The 20,111-nt window shown below is 46.5% G+C and overlaps 2 protein-coding genes across 3 annotated transcripts; both read right to left on the reverse strand.

Moving 5' to 3' along the window:
• Positions 1 to 484: 484 nt before the first annotated feature.
• Positions 485 to 17,576, reverse strand: abl1 (ABL proto-oncogene 1, non-receptor tyrosine kinase). Of its 2 annotated transcripts, XM_088391130.1 has the most exons (12): positions 17,057 to 17,576; positions 15,999 to 16,327; positions 6,464 to 6,628; positions 5,818 to 6,113; positions 5,274 to 5,546; positions 5,099 to 5,183; positions 4,780 to 4,957; positions 4,325 to 4,509; positions 4,100 to 4,252; positions 3,938 to 4,027; positions 3,739 to 3,867; positions 485 to 3,395 (listed from the first exon to the last, which is right to left on the reverse strand). In XM_088391130.1, the coding sequence occupies exons 2-12, from the start codon at positions 16,123 to 16,125 to the stop codon at positions 1,825 to 1,827; spliced, it is 3,252 nt and encodes a 1,083-aa protein (XP_088247256.1). In that variant the 5' UTR covers positions 16,126 to 16,327; positions 17,057 to 17,576; the 3' UTR covers positions 485 to 1,824. The 2 variants fall into 2 exon arrangements, with proteins under 2 accessions (XP_088247256.1, XP_088247257.1); XM_088391131.1 differs by lacking the exons at positions 15,999 to 16,327; positions 17,057 to 17,576 and adding an exon at positions 8,711 to 9,479.
• A 309-nt stretch (positions 17,577 to 17,885) lies between these two features.
• exosc2 (exosome component 2) lies at positions 17,886 to 19,903 on the reverse strand. The gene is made up of 9 exons (XM_088391997.1): positions 19,740 to 19,903; positions 19,438 to 19,539; positions 19,132 to 19,177; positions 18,964 to 19,053; positions 18,722 to 18,787; positions 18,571 to 18,639; positions 18,325 to 18,501; positions 18,123 to 18,251; positions 17,886 to 18,041 (listed from the first exon to the last, which is right to left on the reverse strand). Exons 1-9 carry the CDS (start codon positions 19,871 to 19,873, stop codon positions 17,961 to 17,963), a joined length of 894 nt encoding a protein of 297 aa, XP_088248123.1. The 5' UTR covers positions 19,874 to 19,903; the 3' UTR covers positions 17,886 to 17,960.
• Positions 19,904 to 20,111: the final 208 nt, after the last annotated feature.

The following is a 20,111-nucleotide window of genomic DNA, read 5'->3' on the forward strand; positions in this document are numbered from 1 at the left end:
TACATTCGCAGTTACACACAATTTACTAAATACACAAACATGCACACACGCACAAAATATTTAACATACAATAGAGCAATCTGCCTGAATGCGTCTTACAAGTTGCTCCGTCTCACTTTTTTTTAGGGGGGTGTAAAATTTTAATCTATTTTGTGTTCCTGTTTATTTAGGCTGCAATTCCAAAGTCGACCACTAGACGGCAGCACATTGTTTTGTTTCATACTAAATTTGAAAAAAATTAATAGGAATTTCAACTTGAGAATTTGGTCAAATTTCTTGTCCTGCTTTTTAGGCTTCCAGGAAGTGACAGCTGTTGGTTCATTTCAGTATTCAGTTATTAATTATTTTATTATTAAGAAATATTTAAATATGGTATTACTATATCATGGCTGTGGAGCTGGTCCTGAATGTAAACCTCGTGATGTAGAGTGTGCACGTACACACACAGATGCAATACAGTTTTGTTTTTGTTTCGAGCAACACGTTTCATTTGTCAGCGTTTGTCATTTTATTACAACCAAAATTGCACTGTGAGGCTAAGAAAAAGAAGAAAGGAGTAAGACAACATATTTACAAGATGGTGGCGGGGTTTGGACCCACCCAAAGGAGTAGTGGTACGAACAGCGGCGCAAAGAACACGGGACCAAAGTCCAACAAGGTGCACTCCTCACGTTTCACACCCACGCGTACTCTTAAAAACACTTTTTGCAGGCTTACAACAGACACACACACATATACACACTTGCATCAAAACGGACTTTGTATAGAGACACCAGGGGAGAAAGACTTTTGATGTCTTGAAGCTACTGATGGCTTTTGATAAACTGTCAAGTTCCTCAGTATACGCTGTGGACGCTGAGGCTTGGCTTTTTGGGGGGATTGGTCATTTAACGTCAAAGTCTTGAAGGCACAAAGTATCAACAGTGAAACACAACTTAACTTGGCTGTCATCGTAGGGCAACACGGCGGCAAAGAAAAAGGCGTTATCGAAGAGGAATACTTTGACTTTTTGTCACGAGTCAGAGTTGAACAAACGTTTTTAGACCCGCCCTAAGTTCCGCCAGGTGACCCGAATTGAGTCAAAATACATACCGTCATGCCGTAAAACGCATAAGTACATATACAGTTGGAAGTGTTCGCTTGACAAAAAGCAAAGACACTAAAGTTCACATGAACTGACAATTTCTCATACACAAAAAACAGTTTACACTCTCAAACACATTTCACAAAATTAAATCCTTGTTTGGACACTGACATACACACACACAAATCTCTCAAACATTTCTTACACACTCTCACACACACACACACGAGCAAGACAAATGAATAAAGAAGGCAAAAAAAAAAACTGTAGAACACTTCCAACTGTATAGCTACTTTTGCATCCTACAAAAAGGGCACTTTTTGTGGCATTTTGTTTGGCGCTGTGCCCCAAGATATTGCAAAATATGTGCCTTGGTAAAAAAAAAAAACTGCGCTAAAGAGCACTTGAAGCAAAAAGGCCGTGGTGGGAACACCTTTAGTTGGGGGAACCCAAACAGAAGTGATTGACAGGCACAAATGAATTCTGAAGGCCAAACGCTCAGTCGAGGGCAACATATTTGGGAAAAAAAGGCACTTTTTTCCTGGAATTAGCGGGAGGAAGATTTCAGGCATGACGAGGACAACTCGTTGGTTAATACCCAATATCGGCTCAAACTCCAGAAATCAGCCAACGTCCTTTGCTTGCGTCCACAAAAACCACAGGTGGGTTTCGGAGTACCGCGTCACCGACACCTGCTCCCAAGAGAGCTTTCAGTTCGTAAAAATTGTGTCCGTGGTACGCTACCTCTGAACGATGTCACTGATCTCTTTGACGGAAGACAGCAGCTTGGTAAAGTCTTGCTGCGCGTTGGCGCCCCCGGAGGCGGCGGGGCAGATCTGCAGTTCGCGCAAACTGCTCTCCAGTTTGTTGATGGCCTCGCGGAAAGCGAACTTGTTGCGCATCTGCTGGATGGAGTCCACAAAGCTGACGCAGTACTTGGACAAGTTCTTGCCGGCCTCCAGGACGGCGCCGTGGCTGCCCGTCTGCTCAGAGTTGCGACCGATGGCGGCCCGCAGCTGCTCGGCGCCCTCCAGGACCATCTCGCGGGTCACGGCAGAGTTGGGCGTGCGCTCCGAGGCCTGGCGCGGAGCCGTTTTTCGCAGGGATCGGCGGGGGTTGACCAAGGGGATGAAGGCGGCCGGCGCGCCTTGCGATTCGCCCCCAAGGGAGCCGCTCGCCGAGGCGGAGGTCTTGAGCGGTTGAGGTTTGGAGTTGCAACTCGGGGGCAGCTTCTTAGCCCCCTCGCCGGGAGTGGTTCCGTGTTGGGGCTCCGAGGCGAGGCCCTTAGCTTTGATTTCTGACGAAGGGGATGAGCGATCTTGAGCGGGACTGCGGGAGGTCTTGGCCGTTTTGGCGTTGGCGGGCGGTGGGGGAGGAGCCGGTTTGGGTTTCTGAAACTTGCCCTTCTCTCGGGCGTCGGCGGTGTGCTTGTTGCGGCGGGCCCGGCACTCTTCTCCGGCGGCACCCAAAGCCGGGAAGACGCTGGGCTTGAGAAGTTCGGCGTGTAGGGCGCTAGTCTTTGAGTTCTCCGGGAGCCCGGGCCTCTTAACGACCTTGGGGGTTAAAGCCTGGGGACTGGATCCGGGACTCAGCTCGGCATCTTTCTGCGCTTCGTCCGGCGACTCTTCCGCTTTCTTGGGCAGACGCGGAGGCGGAGTCAGGGTGCCCATGCGAGGGCCGACATCCCCTTTCTGCTCGCTGGTTCTCTTGCGGGGAAGGGCCGGTTTACCCCCGAACGTACCAGAGTCAAAATGCCTCTGTCCCAAGTCCCTCGGCAAGGTGACGGACTTCCATTGGGTGCCGTCTGAGCTGGCGGGTAGGCTGGAGGACCAAAAGAAGCGCTTAGAGTTCGTCATGACCTCGTCTTCGCCGGGAGGGGTGACTGGCGCCTTGCCCGCAGGTCCGGGCACAGCAGGGGCAACCTTTTTTCGGGGGAACAACGGTCCTGGGTAGGTGGGAGCTCCATTTGTGCCATTATTGTTAGTCGCCAAAGACTTTAGCGATTCCAGTACGTGAGAGGCGTCATTGTTAGCCAACGACCCCCCGTTGTTGAAGCAGTCCCCGTCCCGAGGGTCCCGACACCCGCCCCGCCGATTGGGATGGACGTCCATCTCCCGAAAGGACGAGCTCCGCTTGGGAGGCGCCGGGGCATTCTTTTTCTTCTTTTTGATAAGGCTCATAAAGCCGCCACGCGTTTTGTCCTTGTCCTTGGGCAGGAGCCGGTCGTCCTCGTTCAGATTTCCATCCGGGAGAGGGCGCTCTTTCCTGGGGAGCATTGGGGAAGGCAGGGGAACGTCCAGGTCCACCGGGTCTGAGGAAGATCAGTGACAAACCATCTATGCCTCTCTTATGTAGGAGATTAATAATCAAATTTCAATCAAACTGCCGGTGCAGGAGAATAAAATTTTCAAATCCCAAAGGTTGCAATTTGGGGGGGAAAAAATGATTCATTTTGGTCGGTCGGTATGTGTTGTTTTTTTTATACATAATTCTGTTGACTCGTATTATTTTTTTAAATAGATGAGCGTCGTCAATGAACATACATGCAAAACCAACACCGGGAAACCACAGCCAAGATTTAGACCCCGAACCTAAGAACTGTGCTAAACGCCATCTTTAGATTAAAAAGTCACCCGAGAGAAAGATCTTCTTACCTGGACTATCTCTGTCCCGGTTGTCCTTATTTTTGCGCAGCGTTCTGGTCTTTGTGGGCAGTTCTGGAGCCTGCTGAATGGAGCCCAAGGTCACCTTCTTCCCTTTCTTGCCCAACTCCTTTTCCACCTCTAATAATATGCGCATTGAGTCACGTAACGCGCTTAACATAAGAAGGAACCCATGAAGTTCCAAACTAACCATCAGAGATGCTGGACTCCTGGAACATGGTCTCAAAGGCTTGGTGGGTTTCTGCAAAAGACGGCCGTTCTAAAGGGTTCCACCTCCAACCTAGAGACGGGAAAGAAAAACTCATGAGACAACGCAGAAATATGCTAACCGCCGCCTCGCGTTGTTACTCACAGGCCCTCATGAGTTCGTAGACTTTCTCGGGGCATCCCTCGGGTCGGTCCATACGGTAGTCCTTCTCTAGCAGCTCGTACACTTGGGACAAGTCGATGCCGGGGTACGGGGACATCCCGTAGGTGGCGATCTCCCATAGCAGCACGCCGAATGCTGCAAGCGTTCCGTTAGAATCCAGATTATTATAAACTGTAAAAAATATATATATATATTAATGAAACGTACCCCACACGTCCGACTTGATGGAGAACTTGTTATAGGCCAGACTCTCCGGAGCCGTCCACTTGATGGGGAACTTGGCCCCGGCGTGGGCCGTGTACGTGTCGCCCGTCATCAGCCGGCTCAGACCGAAGTCTGCCACCTTGACCAGGTGGTTCTCGCCCACCAGGCAGTTGCGGGCGGCGAGGTCCCTGCAGGAGAGAGCACGGAGAGGCTGAGTGATTGACATGTGGTGGGAGGGGGCCATGGACTTGGGAAAAAGTAGAAACAGCTTTTCTCGCTTGTGAGAAGACTAACAGCAAAATTCTGCCGTGTGTGTGCGCGGTGGATTTTTTTCCCATTCAGGCAGAATGTGTGAGGTCAGGGGTCAGTGGAATTTCCCTTCTAATTCATTACAGGAGTGACGTCGTTCTTTAAGGGTCCAAACTCGACACTTTTTGTATGACATCCTGACAGCCCACCTGTGTATAAAGTTCTTTTTCTCCAGGTACTCCATGGCGGAGGAGATCTGCGTGGCCATGTAGAGGAGCACCACAGCGTTGACCTCCTCTCGGTTGCACTCCCGCAGGTAGTCCAGCAGGTTGCCGTGAGTCATGAACTCTGTGATGATGTAAAATGGAGGCTCCCGCGTGCACACGCCTGGCCAGGAAAATACTCGGTTAGCAAATTCCCAAAATAATTTGTAATGATAAAACCGTTTACTAATAAATTTTGTCTTATTGGATTAATTAATTTTATTCCTTTCTATGTTGTCTTGAGTTGAAATTCAAGCAGCCTTACCCAAGAGTTGCACCAAGTTGGGATGTTTGATCTCTTTCATAACAGCGGCCTCCTTGAGGAACTCCTCCACTTCCATTGTGTCCTCCTGCAAAGAGCACGTTTGCAGTTGTAGTTACACCCTACAACCACTTGGCGGCAGCATAGTTCAACCAAAATACTGTTTTGACACTCTTACCTTGAGCGTCTTGACAGCCACGGTGAGGTTGTACTTCTTCCACACGCCTTCGTACACCTCGCCGTACTGGCCCCCGCCCAATTTGTGCTTCATGGTGATGTCGGTGCGTTCCATCTCCCACTTGTCGTAGTTGGGCGACACGCCGTAAATGGTGGGCTTGTTGCGTTTGGGCGCCGGGTAGTGCAGCGTGGTGATGAGGCCGTCGGCCACCGTGCTGTGGTGGTGCACCAGCTCGGCCAGCGTGTTAAAGCGGCTCTCCGACGACACGTACAGCTGGTCGGGGACGACAACAACAGGTCATTGCATTTTAAATTGGCCTGAAAAATTCAAATTGACAATGAATCGTGCTTGGACATTGGAGGTTCTCCAGTCTGGGTGGAGAGGAGCACATTTGTCAGGGCTCAGTGGACACAGTCTTTTCCATTGTCCAAGTCTTACGTAACCCAAATCTGCTTGTTGCATTTCTTCACTTCTTCACTCAGAAGGCAAAAAAAGTTGCTTTTGAAGGAACATTAGGAAGTACAAAAAAAAAAAGAGTTTCCACCTTGCCGTCGGACGCCGTGTTGATCCTGTAGTGGTAAACTCTGCCCTCGTAGCGCAAGGAAATGGACCTCTGTCCGGGACTGCTTTCGCTCTCGCGCACCAGGAAGCTGCCGTTGATGCCCGAGCTGAGCAGGTACTCGGCGGCGTTGCGCGACACGGGCCCGTGGTACCAGCTGTGCTTCTCCAGGCTGTTGACAGGCGTGATGTAGTTGGACGGCACCCAGCCTTGGCCATTTTTGGTCTGGGCCTCGCACCACTCGCCGTTGTGGTTGTAGCCCAGCACGCGCAGCTTCTCGCCTGAAAAAAGCAAAAAAAAAATCGCTTTCAGACGCTAATCTTGGGAACAAACGAGTAGAACCAATCTGGCAGAGACTAGCCAGAAAAAAAAGAATGCAACCTTCAGCGTGGAACATTCACTAGAAAAAAATGCATTGTCCTGCCTCACACATGAGCAGATGTTCTCTTTTTCCTTCCTCTGTTTTGTCCGAGCGATCCGTATTGTTTTTCTAGCGTGCGGCAAAAGAGGAACCCGAGTGAGGAAGTGCGAGTGGGAGTGCAGGACGCAAAACAGAAGAAGCACATCAGCAGATTGTCCGTACGTATCTGCGGAATGTTGGCCGTTGTTTCTGGTTCCTTTCGCCGCTCACCTTTGGTAATGCTGAGCGTGTTGTCGCCGCTGGCCACAAAGTCGTACAGCGCCACAAACAGATTGGGGTCATTTTCGCTGGGGCCGGCCAACAGGTTCTCTTTGGAGTTCCAGCGGGCCGCTTCGCTCAGACCTTGACCCTCAAAGTCTGGTCTCTGGAGAGCTTCTGAAAATGAAATGAAGACATTTAAGTTCATGCGTTGGGAGTTGCCGCGATCACGTGACTTGCGATTTCATTTCCTGGATTATCCGCCCGCTTAGTTTTCATTTCCTACCTGAACTACGAGAACATATCGGAGCGTGAGAACGCATCCTTGAGTTACGCGGATTTTAGCGACAGCTAGCTTGAATGGTGAAAATTAGAGAACAACAACTGACTGCAGTAAATTGAAAATGCGGGGGGAGGACTTTGAACGGCATTTTGGCCGCAACGTGCGCAGCTGTTGTCACATATGTTCCGAAAGAACGTTAACACCGGGCCCCCACCCCCGCAGGAATTCTTTCAGCTACAGGCCAAACAGCTCGAGAGAAAAACAAAAAGAACCAACCACGTTGGATTGGTAACCTCGATGAATTCACACATTTGCTCGAATGGCAGAAGAGATCGTTTTTTGTTTTTTTTTATGAACACGAAATGAACTCGACGGCAAGGCTATGATTTCACCTCAAGGCTGCCCGAGACAAAAGGAAGCAGTCATGCGTGTGCATAATCAAAATTCCAGGCAAGTTTTTTTCTTTTCTTCCCCTCACCACCATGTTTATAATGGAGGGACGGACGGATGGATATATTGTGCTTCATAATTAGAATCTAAGAAATGGAACAAAAAAAAAAAAAACTAAATGCAGTTTGTGACAGCATTGTTGAGATAAAAAAAAACTCATAAAGCCAACCAAGATGCTTCTTTGACCGTCACGTCGAGATGCATGGAGAGATAAAAGGGGAGAACATTCTTTCTGGTCACACTTTGGCCCGGACTCAAAGTGTGTGGGCGGCCCGGCCCCCCTGTCACACACTTAAGGTGCCGCAAATACCACAGGCCTTCCAGAGAGGGGTGACAATTCACCGATGCAACCGAGCGGGATCATCACTCCCACCCAAACGAAAAAAAAAAAAAAGGAAAATAGGGTGGATTGAGGAGCAAGAAATGGCATAAAAACAAACAAAAAAAATGACTGTGGGCCTTCCAGAGTCTCTGCAGTGGGAGAAATTACAGCATGTCCTGGCCACGTTACTGAGATGACAACGAGATGATTAAGCGTGTGTGTGTGTGGCTTGTAAAGACTTTATGGCCGTGACTGCGCCGCTCTGAGCAATAGAAATGCATATAATACTTGCGCGATGATGCAAGACACACATCCCCTTCAAAAGACCGGGCGAGATGGAAACAAAAATGTGGTTGAAGAGAAAGGAAACCATGAAAGACCTGCAAAGTCATGGTGTCCAACCTAAGGCCCCCGGGCCGGATCCGGTCCCCTTGCGTCATTGGATGTGGTCCGTGAAAGGAAATTACGTGTATCGTGGCTCATGTTGAGTATGTGTGATGTCATTTTTAGTCGCCAGTAAGTGGCAAAATACATTTTTAAAAGGTACAAAAAGTACATGAAAAAGTGATCAAATTATTTATAGGTAAAATGTTTTACCTACATTTTTCTACAAATACATTTTCTTGTCTTCTGCTCATTGTTATTTTTTTGTTTGCGTGGTTCGAGCTTGACGATTAAATCATTTGGTTGCACAATGTTTGGCTCTTCTTCCAAAACAAATTCCTCACAATGTCAATTATGCGAGGACCGCTCCGGTTTTCCTCAAATTCCTCGTGGGCTTTATTAGCCGCCGCTAAATCAATTAGGGAACAAGCGGTGTTGAACACAATCTAAGGAGTCAAGTTCAACAAAGACCATGAACTCTCCTGAAACGTCTAAATGGATTCCGAAAGTAGTCAGAAAGATTTGGTCTGGGGTGCCGATTAGAGATTAGATGCACTTTCCTCTTAAACAACGCTGAAGTGGGACACGGCCGGGGGGAGTCAGATTTCCGTGTATTCTTTCTTTTTCCACTTCTTGCCTAAGCCGCTAGCCAGTGTGTCTGGCCTCGCTCACCTCCCCTGAGCTGCGTTTCCCCTCCCCATTCCGCAGTTTCCACAAAGCCAAAATCCTTGCGTGGTTGCGAGCCACTCTGCTCCCCCCCCCCCAAAAAAAAAACGTTTCAAGCATCTCTTGCATTGAATATGATCAAACCAACACTCACCTTCCAGGTAGCAGCTGGAGGAGGACGAGAGTCCTTTCTTCGATTTACACCCCACCAATTTCAGGCAAATCTCCAACATTTTCATTTGCTTTCTTTCCCTTCCCGCTTGGAAACTCAAGCTTAGTATTCGATTTGCGCCTGGCTTTTTGACATGTGTCCCAACAGGAGAACAAAAAAAAATCTGATCCAATTCAAACGTATTGATCTTCTTTGCCGTTGTTCTTTCTCATTATTCCTGGGGCTCATCCACTTAGAAAAAAAATAAAAATTACAAACTTTCTGTCTCCATAATTTTCCTTCCAACTCCTGTGATCCCGGTTAGCTCCGTTTTTTTTTTCCCTCTAGGGTCCGATCCAAAAAGAGCGGGGGACGTGTCGGCGACCCGGCCGGCCAGGAGAATGTGTCAGTTGAGTGGGCAGGCGGTCCGTTTGGCCGGTGCCATTCCTCTCTCTGCCGTCCCCCCTGCGCGAATGCGGAGCCGAGGCACACGGACGCGTTAGCGCTCACGGCTGCCAACAAAGGGCCTCTTCTTTCACCATCGGCTCGCTGCACTCGATGACATCAGCTGAGCCCTCCCAACTCCAGCAACACACACACACACACACATGCGCGCATACACAAAAAGCCAGCAAGACGACATCCATACACACAAAACTAAAAAAAGCCCCCCAAAAATATCGAAATGAGGCAAGACGCAAAAGCTCCCGAGTTGTTTTGTACAAAGTTGAGATTCTTCACAAAGCTTTCATGTTTTCCTTCTGCTGAAGTCATCCGATGCTTACAAGAAGCTCCTCCTCCTCCTCTTTCCCCCCGCCCCTCCCCTTTCTTTTTTTTCCCCCGGTGCTCTCTGCTCCATTCTGGAATGTTTACAGGTTAAGGAATTAGTGCCGGACAGAGCTGGGGGTCTTATGAAAAGACAATGCATAGCGGGGCGAGTTATAAACTGGAAGAAGTTCCTCCACTCTCGAGGAAGGAGAGAAACTTTATCTTTTCAAACACGTCAGTTAGGGAATTTGGGGACAGCCGCAGTGGTTTGACCATATGAGGAAGGACGGGCTAATCCTTGGCAGGAGCCGAGCACTTGCAACACATGTTTAATCTCTTTCTTCTGTCTTCCCTCAGCTGTCCCGAGTCCAAACGCTCCATAATTCAAGGTTGCGCTCCGAAATATAAACATTCGGAGCGAGCAATAATTGAGCATGCAAAAAGCATGGACGCTAATTGTGGGTGGGTTGACGAAAATATTTCGCCTTGATATTGAGCGAGTGGGCCCTTTGTGCTGCTATGGTAAACATTTGGGTTACTTTTACACAAACAGCCCCCCCTCCTCCCCCGCTACATATAATTACCATCTACAGGCCTTTACTTACAGCCCATTAATTTACCACAGTGCTATATAGGCTTGGGGGAAATGAGAGCATGAAGTACAATAGGGGCAATAAAACCAAGGTGGAAAATGGGGGAGAAGAAAAAAAAAAGGTTACAGATGGAGGAACATGAAGAACATTGTTAGCAAGTGAGATCATAGCGGCGGGAATAATGTGATTTATAATCAAAGCCGCTGCGTTGCACGGTGAGCTAACGTACCCGCGACCGCTTTCTGGAACTTTTCTGACGCGAAAAGGTAAAGATGACGAGAGTTCTTTCCAAAGTTTCAGTGGTGGAATTGATATTTAGTGACTTGAGAAGATCACAGCCCTCCAGTGGTGATGGAGAGCTTCAGTTCTTCCTTCCATATGTTAAGCCTGGCAAGAGCGCTCAAACGGCTTTTGCGGCCGCTCAGTTCATTTTCCATTTTCCGAGGTGGCGTTTCAACAGACTGCAGACTGAAAGACGCGTTTGGAGAAACCTTCGGGCGAGTGTCTCGGCAGCAATCAGCGCAACCGAGCGTGTGTGTGTGTGATGCAGAGCAGAGCTGAAAAAATGTAAACGCATTACGGCATGCCGAGAGCGCAGATGTTTGCAGTTACGGTGGAGCGACGGTGCCGTTCGCTTGGCTCGCTTGGATAATCAAGAATTAATGGAGGAAATTGAATCACATCAAAAATGAACGAGCGGCCATCTTGGTTTGTCTCTACGAGTCGGTATACGCAAGTGAATAAATACAAGCTGCCTTTCAGGCAGCCACATTTCATTCCCCAACTATCAATTACCGACTGGGCATTGCGTTCACGTTTTTATGTGCCACGATAAAAATGAAACAAATGTCAGGCTTGATATGAAGGCACGCTCGATGACAGTCGCCACGATGAAAATCAGTAATACAAAGTTTTACCTTGCTCTAGTGACAAGGACACGGCTAAATACGCAATTAGGCCGTTTCGCAGCGCTGGCAACGTCATCAGACGCTACTTGGCGCGGATCCCGTCGGTCGGGAAACAAGATTTATTGCACTATAAGCTTTCGCAAACCTAATTACAGAGGAGCAATGGAGAGAGGCAAAGCCGTGTCGGTCCTGCCATGATTCCACGCAACACGGAATATTTGCTAGCAAAGGAGTGAAATCCAGTGCTAGCTTGACTTTTGTTTTGTTTTGTTTTTATTTCTAAATGATGTGACTTGGAATGTCGTTCTAGCCCTATCTATTTTTTTTATCTATTTTTTATTTTATTTATTAATTTTATATAATTTTTTAATAAGGTTTATTTATTTTATAAGAATAATAAAAATAATAAAAAGTCAAGGTACTACCATAATCAGAATCCAACACAGCTACCATGTTTTTACTATATGGTTTGTGGGGGTGTATGTTTAGGTCTAGCTGTCTGAAGAATGCGTCGCAGATGAGGTTAAGAGGTTTTGGGTTGCACATAATTCCCCGACTCAAGAGCCTTCCACAAGAGGAGGGGGGGATCAGATAGTTAGGATAAAAACATCGACAGCGCCAGTTCAAGGTTAAGTCCTTTAGCATCCGTCTGCGCTCGTAATGGCCGATATGAATGAAATGTAGTTCTTAGCGTGCGCTGGTATGGATTAGCTCCGTTTCAGGTTCTCCCCGGCCAGAACTTCCTCTCGTGCAAAGTGACTTTATCGACTGTCAGCTCACCATCGCGCCAGTGCGGATGAAACCGGGCTAGTTAAAACCAGACGAGCTTTTTGGAAAGCCTTTTAAATAGGGCGACAAGAACCAGGTGATTAATCAGCAACCTCGCTCATTTCTCCAAGGCCCGGATAAAAAGGGCCAAGAACACGCCAGGCCGCCTTAAGCGAGTCGAAGGTTGTAATCAAGTCGTATTCTGTTCTATTACTCAATTTGACTCATATTGTTGGCGCAAAACGACATATTTTCTATTCCGGGAGAGCCGAGCGCCGGGATCAAAACAGAAACGATGCATTTGTGTGAGGTAGAGGCTTGTAGAAAACAAAACCTGCCTCGCAGACTTAAGAATCATGCGGCGACGATAAATCATCAACCCAAAAACATAAAGGAAGAATGTTTGCACTAAGACAAAAGTTGCGTCGTGTACGGCCGTAAACTTGTCGCACGCATGTTGATGCGCAATCCCGATGGCGGCTGTTTTTGCGAGCGGAATGTGCAAACCATATGGAGTGGAAAGCAGGTGGGTGGCCACGCAAGACAATCAGAAATCAGGATTTGCAACCCAAAAAAAATTGGAATGAATAGCAAACAAACAATTCTAATCACAAGGTCAGAGGCTCCAACACAAGCCGAGCAGATGTTGGCAAGACGTTCAAGTTTGCGTGAAACCGACATGCCGACATTCACAATTGTTTTGGGCAAAACAATGCATGCCATGGAAATTAAAAAAAAAAAAAAATCCAAAGTTTGGTTTAGGGGTGGGGGGGAACTGCAACATGACATGTAGAATATATGAAGAGACAAAAAAGGGAGCAAAGTGTGCAGCAGATATGCAAGAGAAGAATGTTCCAGGGGATTTATTTGTTGCTCAACCCATCTCTGGCGCAACGTGCAAATGAATCACAGCAGAAGTGCAAGCACGCCGCGCTGACATCTTTTATAACAACGATAACGAGAGCCACAAGCTACGGTGGAACGCAACATTGACCCCAATACCGCAAACGGGCCAGCAAAAAAGATGATCAGGTGGTGTGGAGTGTATCAAAGATGATTCGACCGATGATACCGTGAATATTTGAATACTATTTTATTTTGCACAAAAGTGATTTTTCCGTATTTACTGTTTGGTAACCAATTTTTTTTGGGGTATTGTTTCGAGATTAAGAAAAGTAAACTAATTCAAACTATCACACGAGAGGAATAAATGTTGCATCCAATCTTTGTCGAAGTGATTCAGTTACTGGTGCGGTTATTGTTTTGCGAAAGAAAAGCAGATGTTTCCAAATGTTTTGCACAAAGGCTCAGTCAGTTCACATGAATGAAAACAAACACTAAATACTGTTGAGAGGCTCACAGGCGCTATAAATTCACATTACTTGATTATTAAAATTGTTGACCATTCACGTGATGATCGATTAATCGATTAATTTTACTAGCTCTACAACGGAACAGCTTTTATCAACTATTGGTGGAAAAAAAAAAAAGCCATTCATGGTGTAGGCAATTTAGACAAGCGTGTTTGTTTTGGTTCCTCGGGTGCACTGGCTCCGAGCAGGCCCATCACATATTAACACGCGCCGACGCCTGCCAGAAAAATGTTATGGTTAACAAGTTAACTCGTTCAAAAAGAATGCTGTTTTGATTGCGTAAGAGTGCTACGCGAGGCTCTTCGGGGGGAGACAGACAATGGAAAGTCAAACGCCCCCTGTTGTCCAACGTTGACCTCCTTTTCAAACAATTTCTAAGAAATATCATTTTCATGAATGTTCTTAAAACGCTACTTCAAACGTTGCCTGTCCAAATGAGAAATGGTTTTCCTTCCATGATTTCCACGGGGGGAACATTTTTGTTTCCTAATACCAACAAATTGTTGGTTGGCCAGTGTTTTCGCATTGGATTGCGGTTCCCCTCGAGCAAACTTTTTCCAAATATCTTTTCAAATTCTTCGAATTACATCAGGTCTACGTCTGGGCCGGAAATGCAATGTCATGGTGTTCTGATGGATGGAGGGGAAAAAACGCCATCAATTGTGCATTTGTCGCCAACCGCATAGTTGGCATTGCGTTGCTTTGGCGCCGACGCTTTACAAACACGCGCACCTGTTTTAAGCGCTCACCATCTGACTTCCTTCCAGGTGGACACGTTTTGGTGATGTCTATGCGTGGCGAGGAGGGGCACGCCACTTGGGAACAGCCCCGCTCAACCCCCGACAGCTGGCGAGCGTTGACGCCTGCCGCACGGGTGCGAAACGCGTATCAAAAACACACTCATGCATATAATACACAATCTTCAGGACCCGCCGGGGGATCATTGGAGGAGTTCTGGTGTCTAGACCGTATGGATTCCACGAGTTCCAGCCAAGAAAGAGCCGGTTACACAGTAAAAGAGATCCACTTACCGCACACACTTGAATGCAGCTGCCGTTTTTTTTTTGGGGGGGGGGCCACAGGCATGCACACAAATCAAATGATGTCGCTGATGGGATGCGCCACCAACATTGACACCGACAGTTGACGAGGTTTTTTGAAATGTGGGAGGAAGCGGAAGTACCGGGAGAAAACTCACTCGAGGTCAGGAAGAACGCTCAAATTCCACACAGGAATGCCGGCGCCACAACCGCTAACGGTGCAAACCGCTAGTGCACAGTGCTGCCCCCTGTAGGGCAATGCAATGACTAAAACTAAAGTAAACAATCCCTCACTTTCATTATAATTATCTTGCATTTTTCTCTTCATAATACACTTTGGGATTTGACACTTGGTGCTCTTTATAATGAAAGAATGAATCGAGAACACCACTAGGGGGCAGAATTCCAAACAACCCATTGCCCTCCAATCCAGTCTCCTGGTTTGGATAGTCGAGTCACTTTCACTGTACGGCGTCACCGTACATTCAGCTATCTGCAATTAAGCACATTGATGAGATGGCGGCAGGTCGCCGCTTGCCTGCGCCGTCTGGCAGGGCGAGAGGTCCCAACCTGCCCGTGGCCAATCAGCGCGCCGAGAGCTCACGCACACGCCAAAGAAAAAAAAAGAAAAGGAAAAGCAAGACATACAGGCAGATATGTCAAATAATGTGTTGACATTGCCCTCCGCTTGCACTGTGACTCACCCCCCCCCCCACTTGGGACGGTCCAACTTTCTCTCCACAGGGGCCAGAGGGAGAAAACAAAACGAACGTCACTGTTGCTGCCCACGCGCCAAATTCGATCCATTTACCGGCAAACGCGCTGACTATTTTTCTGACCTCCCCTGTCCTGTCCAACATTAGAGCACCTCCCCAACCTCCCTCCACTTGCACGTTATGCAAGAGGCAGTGGAAAGTATTCCACACCAAAGCAAAATCACAACTCTACACACACATTTGGTAAACTTATCAGTTCGCAGGACGCATGGACGGCAAGCATCCGGTAAAACTGCCAACGATTCTGAAAAATAATGCCAGTGGGATTCCCCCTTTCGCCTCAATATTGCAATTTAATATAAAACATTTTTTTTCAAGGTACTCTACATGTATTATTCCCACAAAAACACAAGCAATAAATTAATTTGCATTCCAATACATAATACAGATTTATTTAACATACATTCTGAATTAATATGATAGTTTCTACTTGATTTTGAAATGTTAGCTCACTAAAACACTTTAATTTCTTTTTAGCGGCTGGCAATTACTTTTGGTGCATTTGCTGCAATTTTAAAAATATGAAGAAAAGAGAAAAATAGAATACAATATCTGTGAAAATAAATAAATAAAGTGCTTTTTTTGCAGGATTTAATATTGATAGCACACTTGAGATAAAAATTCACAAAATTATGAGAATATGGTTGCATATTTTGGATTTTTCTTTTTTTTAAAGGGCTTTACAGAGAACAATCTCAAATATCGATCGCCATCTGAGCGCACTTAAACCCGCAAGCCTCTCTGGGATTTCGACAACCGGTAAGCGGTGAGCTGCCCGTACACGTTCCCCTGGTGTCGCTCGGCGCCGTTATGCAACATCTCCACTTTCTCAGCCACGGGAGTCTGCACTTAACGCAATCAAGCGGCGGTCAACCCACAGACTGTTTTTGGAATCGTGTGACGGACAAGCTAATCGCATAATCAATTCAATCAATTCCGAGGAGTCTCGTCTACATGAAGCAATCAAGACACGTGTGACTGGCATCCTTACAGATCAATATATTGAGCATTTTTGGATGATTTGCTTTCAATTATCTTTGAAGCCAACTGATGTCAAGGTCTTACCGTGAACAGCGAAGACGTTGCAGGGCTGCGCCCCGTGCCGTGTGGACTCCCTCTTGACCACCTTGATGAAAGCTGGCAGACTGGGTCTCCTCTGGTCCCCGGCAAACTTCCCCGGCTGCTGCCCCATAAGGGCACGGTGCCAGGCCGCAGCCGGGACTCTCCGGGCCGGGCCAGTGGGCGGGAGGGAGGAGACGAGGAGACGGGAGGAGTCCTCGTCCCCGGCTCGGGGTGTCCTCTGCCGGTGCGACGCAGATTTGTCGTGCGGGTCCGAGCTACTCCAGCGGGCCTCCTTTTCTCACGCATTAATGGGATTTGGGTGCTTGGGGAAGCTGAGGGAACATGAGGACAATTTTAAAAAGTGCATTTTTTGTTTTCTAGAGCGATAAAGTTCTCACAGTCTCCAACAACCTTCCTCTCATCCTTCATTCGTAGCATCTTTTTTTCTACATTTCATCCTTCCTTCTTTCCTTTCGTTCCATGCATACTTCCATCTTCCTTCCTAACTAAATTTTTCCTTCTTTTCTTTCATATTGCCCTCCCTTCCACCCGTTTTGGTATTTTTCCTTCCTTTCTTTTTTCTCCATCTTTCCATGCCACCTTCCATTCTGCTTCACATCCTTTTCTCTCTACTTTCCTTCAGTTCAGCCTTCTTTCCTCCCTTTTCCATCCTTTCACCATTCAAACGACCTCCCTTCATTTTAACATCCTTCCATTTTATTTTCATTTTTTCACCTCTTCCTCCTTGCCATCCTTCTTCCAGTCATCCTTTCATTTCATTCCTGCTTCTTTCCTTTTCACTCTCCTTTCTTCCAACCTCCCATCATTCAATTTTCGTTTCCTTCCATCCTCCGTCATTCCTAAAATACGTTAATTCCCAAAAACGCATGACCACTTTTTAGTCGACCCTAAGAAGAACTCGTAGAAACTTAGCATAGCACTGCAGGTATTGTTATCCTGACTTAAAAAGCTGCAAACCAGCATTTTATCGATGAACGAGTGGAAAGTGTGCTAAAATAACACAGCCAGTAAGACATGGATCTTGGTGGAATTCAACTTACGTGCTGTTATAAACTTAGTTTCCGTAGTTTAGCCGAGCAACACAAGTTACAAGTGCAGCTAGCCATGGAGGCTAGTTCGGGTTAGCCACTGGTCCTCTTGGAAGGCGCACGTAACAGTCAACAGTTGGTCGGCGGCGCCTCCTTGCCCGAGTAATTTTCTCAACAAAAACATCTTCAAAGTCAACACTTTTGCTTCTTTACAGTCACCGGGACACGGAGTTAAATGGCAAACTTCCGCGTCCGCAATTGCCCCGGACTCCACTTGGAGGAATACAGGCGACTCCTCCGTCAACCGGACGCCGCCGACGGCTGCTGTCGCGCCCGCGTGGAGGCCGCCGCTGGCCGCTTTGCTGTCGCCGAGCTCTCCGTTGTCGAGGCGCCGTGTCGCACACGCCTACTCATCGCCTCTCAAGTACTTGGAGAAGCGGCGGCGAACTTTTGGCCGAAGTCTCGTCGTCGTGTGGGTCGCTGGGGCCGCCATACTTCCATACGCAAGGTGGTTTACACAAATATGTGGGTGGAACGACGTATGACGTCACGTGCGTGCGTGGGCTAGTAAACTTTTTCAAGAGGAAGTTGTCGGAGCCTTGGGGGTTCCCGACTTACGACGTTTCGAGGTTACGAACGGCGTGAGACTTAAAAGTAATTTCCAGAGGTGGCAAAATAACTCACACTAAGTAAAAGCACATATTGTATAATTGTGCATGGTTGGGTCAAATTAAATGATGCGCGGGAGTCCATTAATTGTAAAACACAAACCCCGAGAAATCATTACCTGGAAGCCATACCACGCTAAAAAGCATAAGACATTTTTTTTAAATACATTTTTATTACAAAAGTACAATGATAAGACTTTTACTTACTGTTACAAAAGCAGAGAGCATACAAAAACAAGCAACTTGATTTAACCTTCCTGTTCAATAAGCTTCTGTTGTGTCAGCATTACAATCTCTTCCATCACTTCTGGTTTGAGAATGTCTTTAACCTGCAGATACCACAAATGCACACATTATCACATCATTTAAAAATAAATCCACCATACATACTGGCCGTTGCAACTTCCTACCTGGTGTTGAAGCGAAGATTCGTAACAGTAGAGAACACTCGTGTCGAACACAAGGACCTTGTGCGCTGCCAAAGCCAGCAGGCAGTTCCTCAGCCTGGAAATCACCTCGCGCTCAGACAGGCTGACAGGCTGTGAGAAGTGTGAGGGAGACAAATCATAAAATCAGATTCCACAATTTCAAAATGAAACGGAAATGTCTCACCTCAAGGCTGGTGTAGAAACCCCCAGCCTCTTCCTCCTGCTGTCCCGGTGTGGGATACAGCCACACAAAGCCGTTATTCCCCAGGATGATGGAGGCGCCGCATGGGAGGTTGTGGAAATGTGTCTTTTGTCTCTTGATAAGAGACGGCGAAAGCTGGACCAGCACTCCCTGGCCGAGCTGCGATCAAGGATATAATCAGAACCACATTCGCAGTCAACTTTAACCCCATTTTGCAGTTCAACTTACTTTCCCGTACTTTAAGCTGCGAGTGTGAAGCGACAACGCGCCGTCTGAAAAGACAGACTGCACCTCTGCCTGAATACAGAGGTTAAAAAAAATATATATAGGTGAAACATAAAATGATGAATAAATGTTAGGAAATAAGGAGAAGGCATACGCTGATGAGGTCACCCTCGACGAGATATTCTCTCATCGTGAGTTCATCTTCTGCTGATCTTCTCCTCTGGAAGACAATAAAAATGAAAATCAAAACATCTGTGACACAAGTCAAACGCAATAAAACATAAAATTATCATAAAATTAGAGTTGGTACCATATAAATGTCAATATCTGATCATGTTAGCCAATGAAATAAGAATAAAGTCAAGTCAAGCAGCGTTGGTGTCTTTTTTTTGTTACCAGTTCTCCTCCAGGCAGATTGACAGAAGATAACAAAAGGACAGAGTCCAGCCGAGAGTTTGTCTCCACTTTCCACCGTTTCTGTTGTACCTATACAAAAATACGAAAAACTTATATAGACTCATAATACAGCACTATATGGGATATGTTTGGCATAAAAGATAATACCTCAGTGATTCTGCCAACCACCACATCACCAACCTCACCATTAAACCTGGAATCCAAAGAAAATCCAGAGTGTCCAGTGTAATTTTAAAATTTATTTTAGCCAACAAATGTATCACACAAAACGAGGCAGAAGTTTAAATTCTCAAAATTAGTTCGCATACCACTAGAGGGAGCCCACACCATAAGTAGCAGCGATTAGTTCACATACCACTAGAGGGAGCCCACACCAAAAGTAGTATGAGTACCCGACATTGAAAATCACCTATATAAAAGATTTATAAATCGTTTTTAATGTACCCATCTTACCTAGTCTTGAGTGGTCTCACGCAAATTAATTTATCCACCCGCTGCACCTCTCCAGCTACAGAAGCCGTCAATTTCTCCTCATCCAAATAAGTACCATGGCCCCTGTGTACAAATAGCAAACAAATAGTATGGCACCACTTTTCCAAAGAATTATCACACATATGTTATTATTCTAGTGAGCTGGACAAACTTTTTGGACTGGTCGACACTCGCCAGTCAATTGCATGGTATGTAAAAGACAAGAAATGAGTATTTCAGCACAACACATATAGGAAAATAATCATACGATAACACAAACATACCTCATAAAACCAGAGTCTGACGTGATCACATCGCCCGGTACAACGAGATCTCTTCTGTCTCCAGTGGAATGAGAAAGAGATACTAGTTTTCTAATAGTTGGTAGTCTCATGTCAGCCGCCATGCTGCCTCGCATTGACGCTTTTTTTCTTCCTCGTTGTCTTGTTTTCTGCTGTGGACGTGTCATTTTTAGTAAGATCGCCACCTATCGTCATAATAAAGAACTGCAATTATGAACATGAAAAATACTGTAGTATGTCATTAGGTAAATTAAAAATGACTTTAATGATTCAATTAAAAACTATTGCTCATAGAACTTCAATAAATACTTGAAAATAAAATTTCCAAGATTATATGCAAATGCATTTTAAATT

The sequence above is a fragment of the Syngnathus floridae genome, chromosome 12 (genome assembly GCF_059516105.1).
Source record: "Syngnathus floridae isolate MCC-2025c chromosome 12, RoL_Sflo_1.0, whole genome shotgun sequence".
Classification (NCBI taxonomy): Eukaryota; Metazoa; Chordata; class Actinopteri; order Syngnathiformes; family Syngnathidae; genus Syngnathus; species Syngnathus floridae.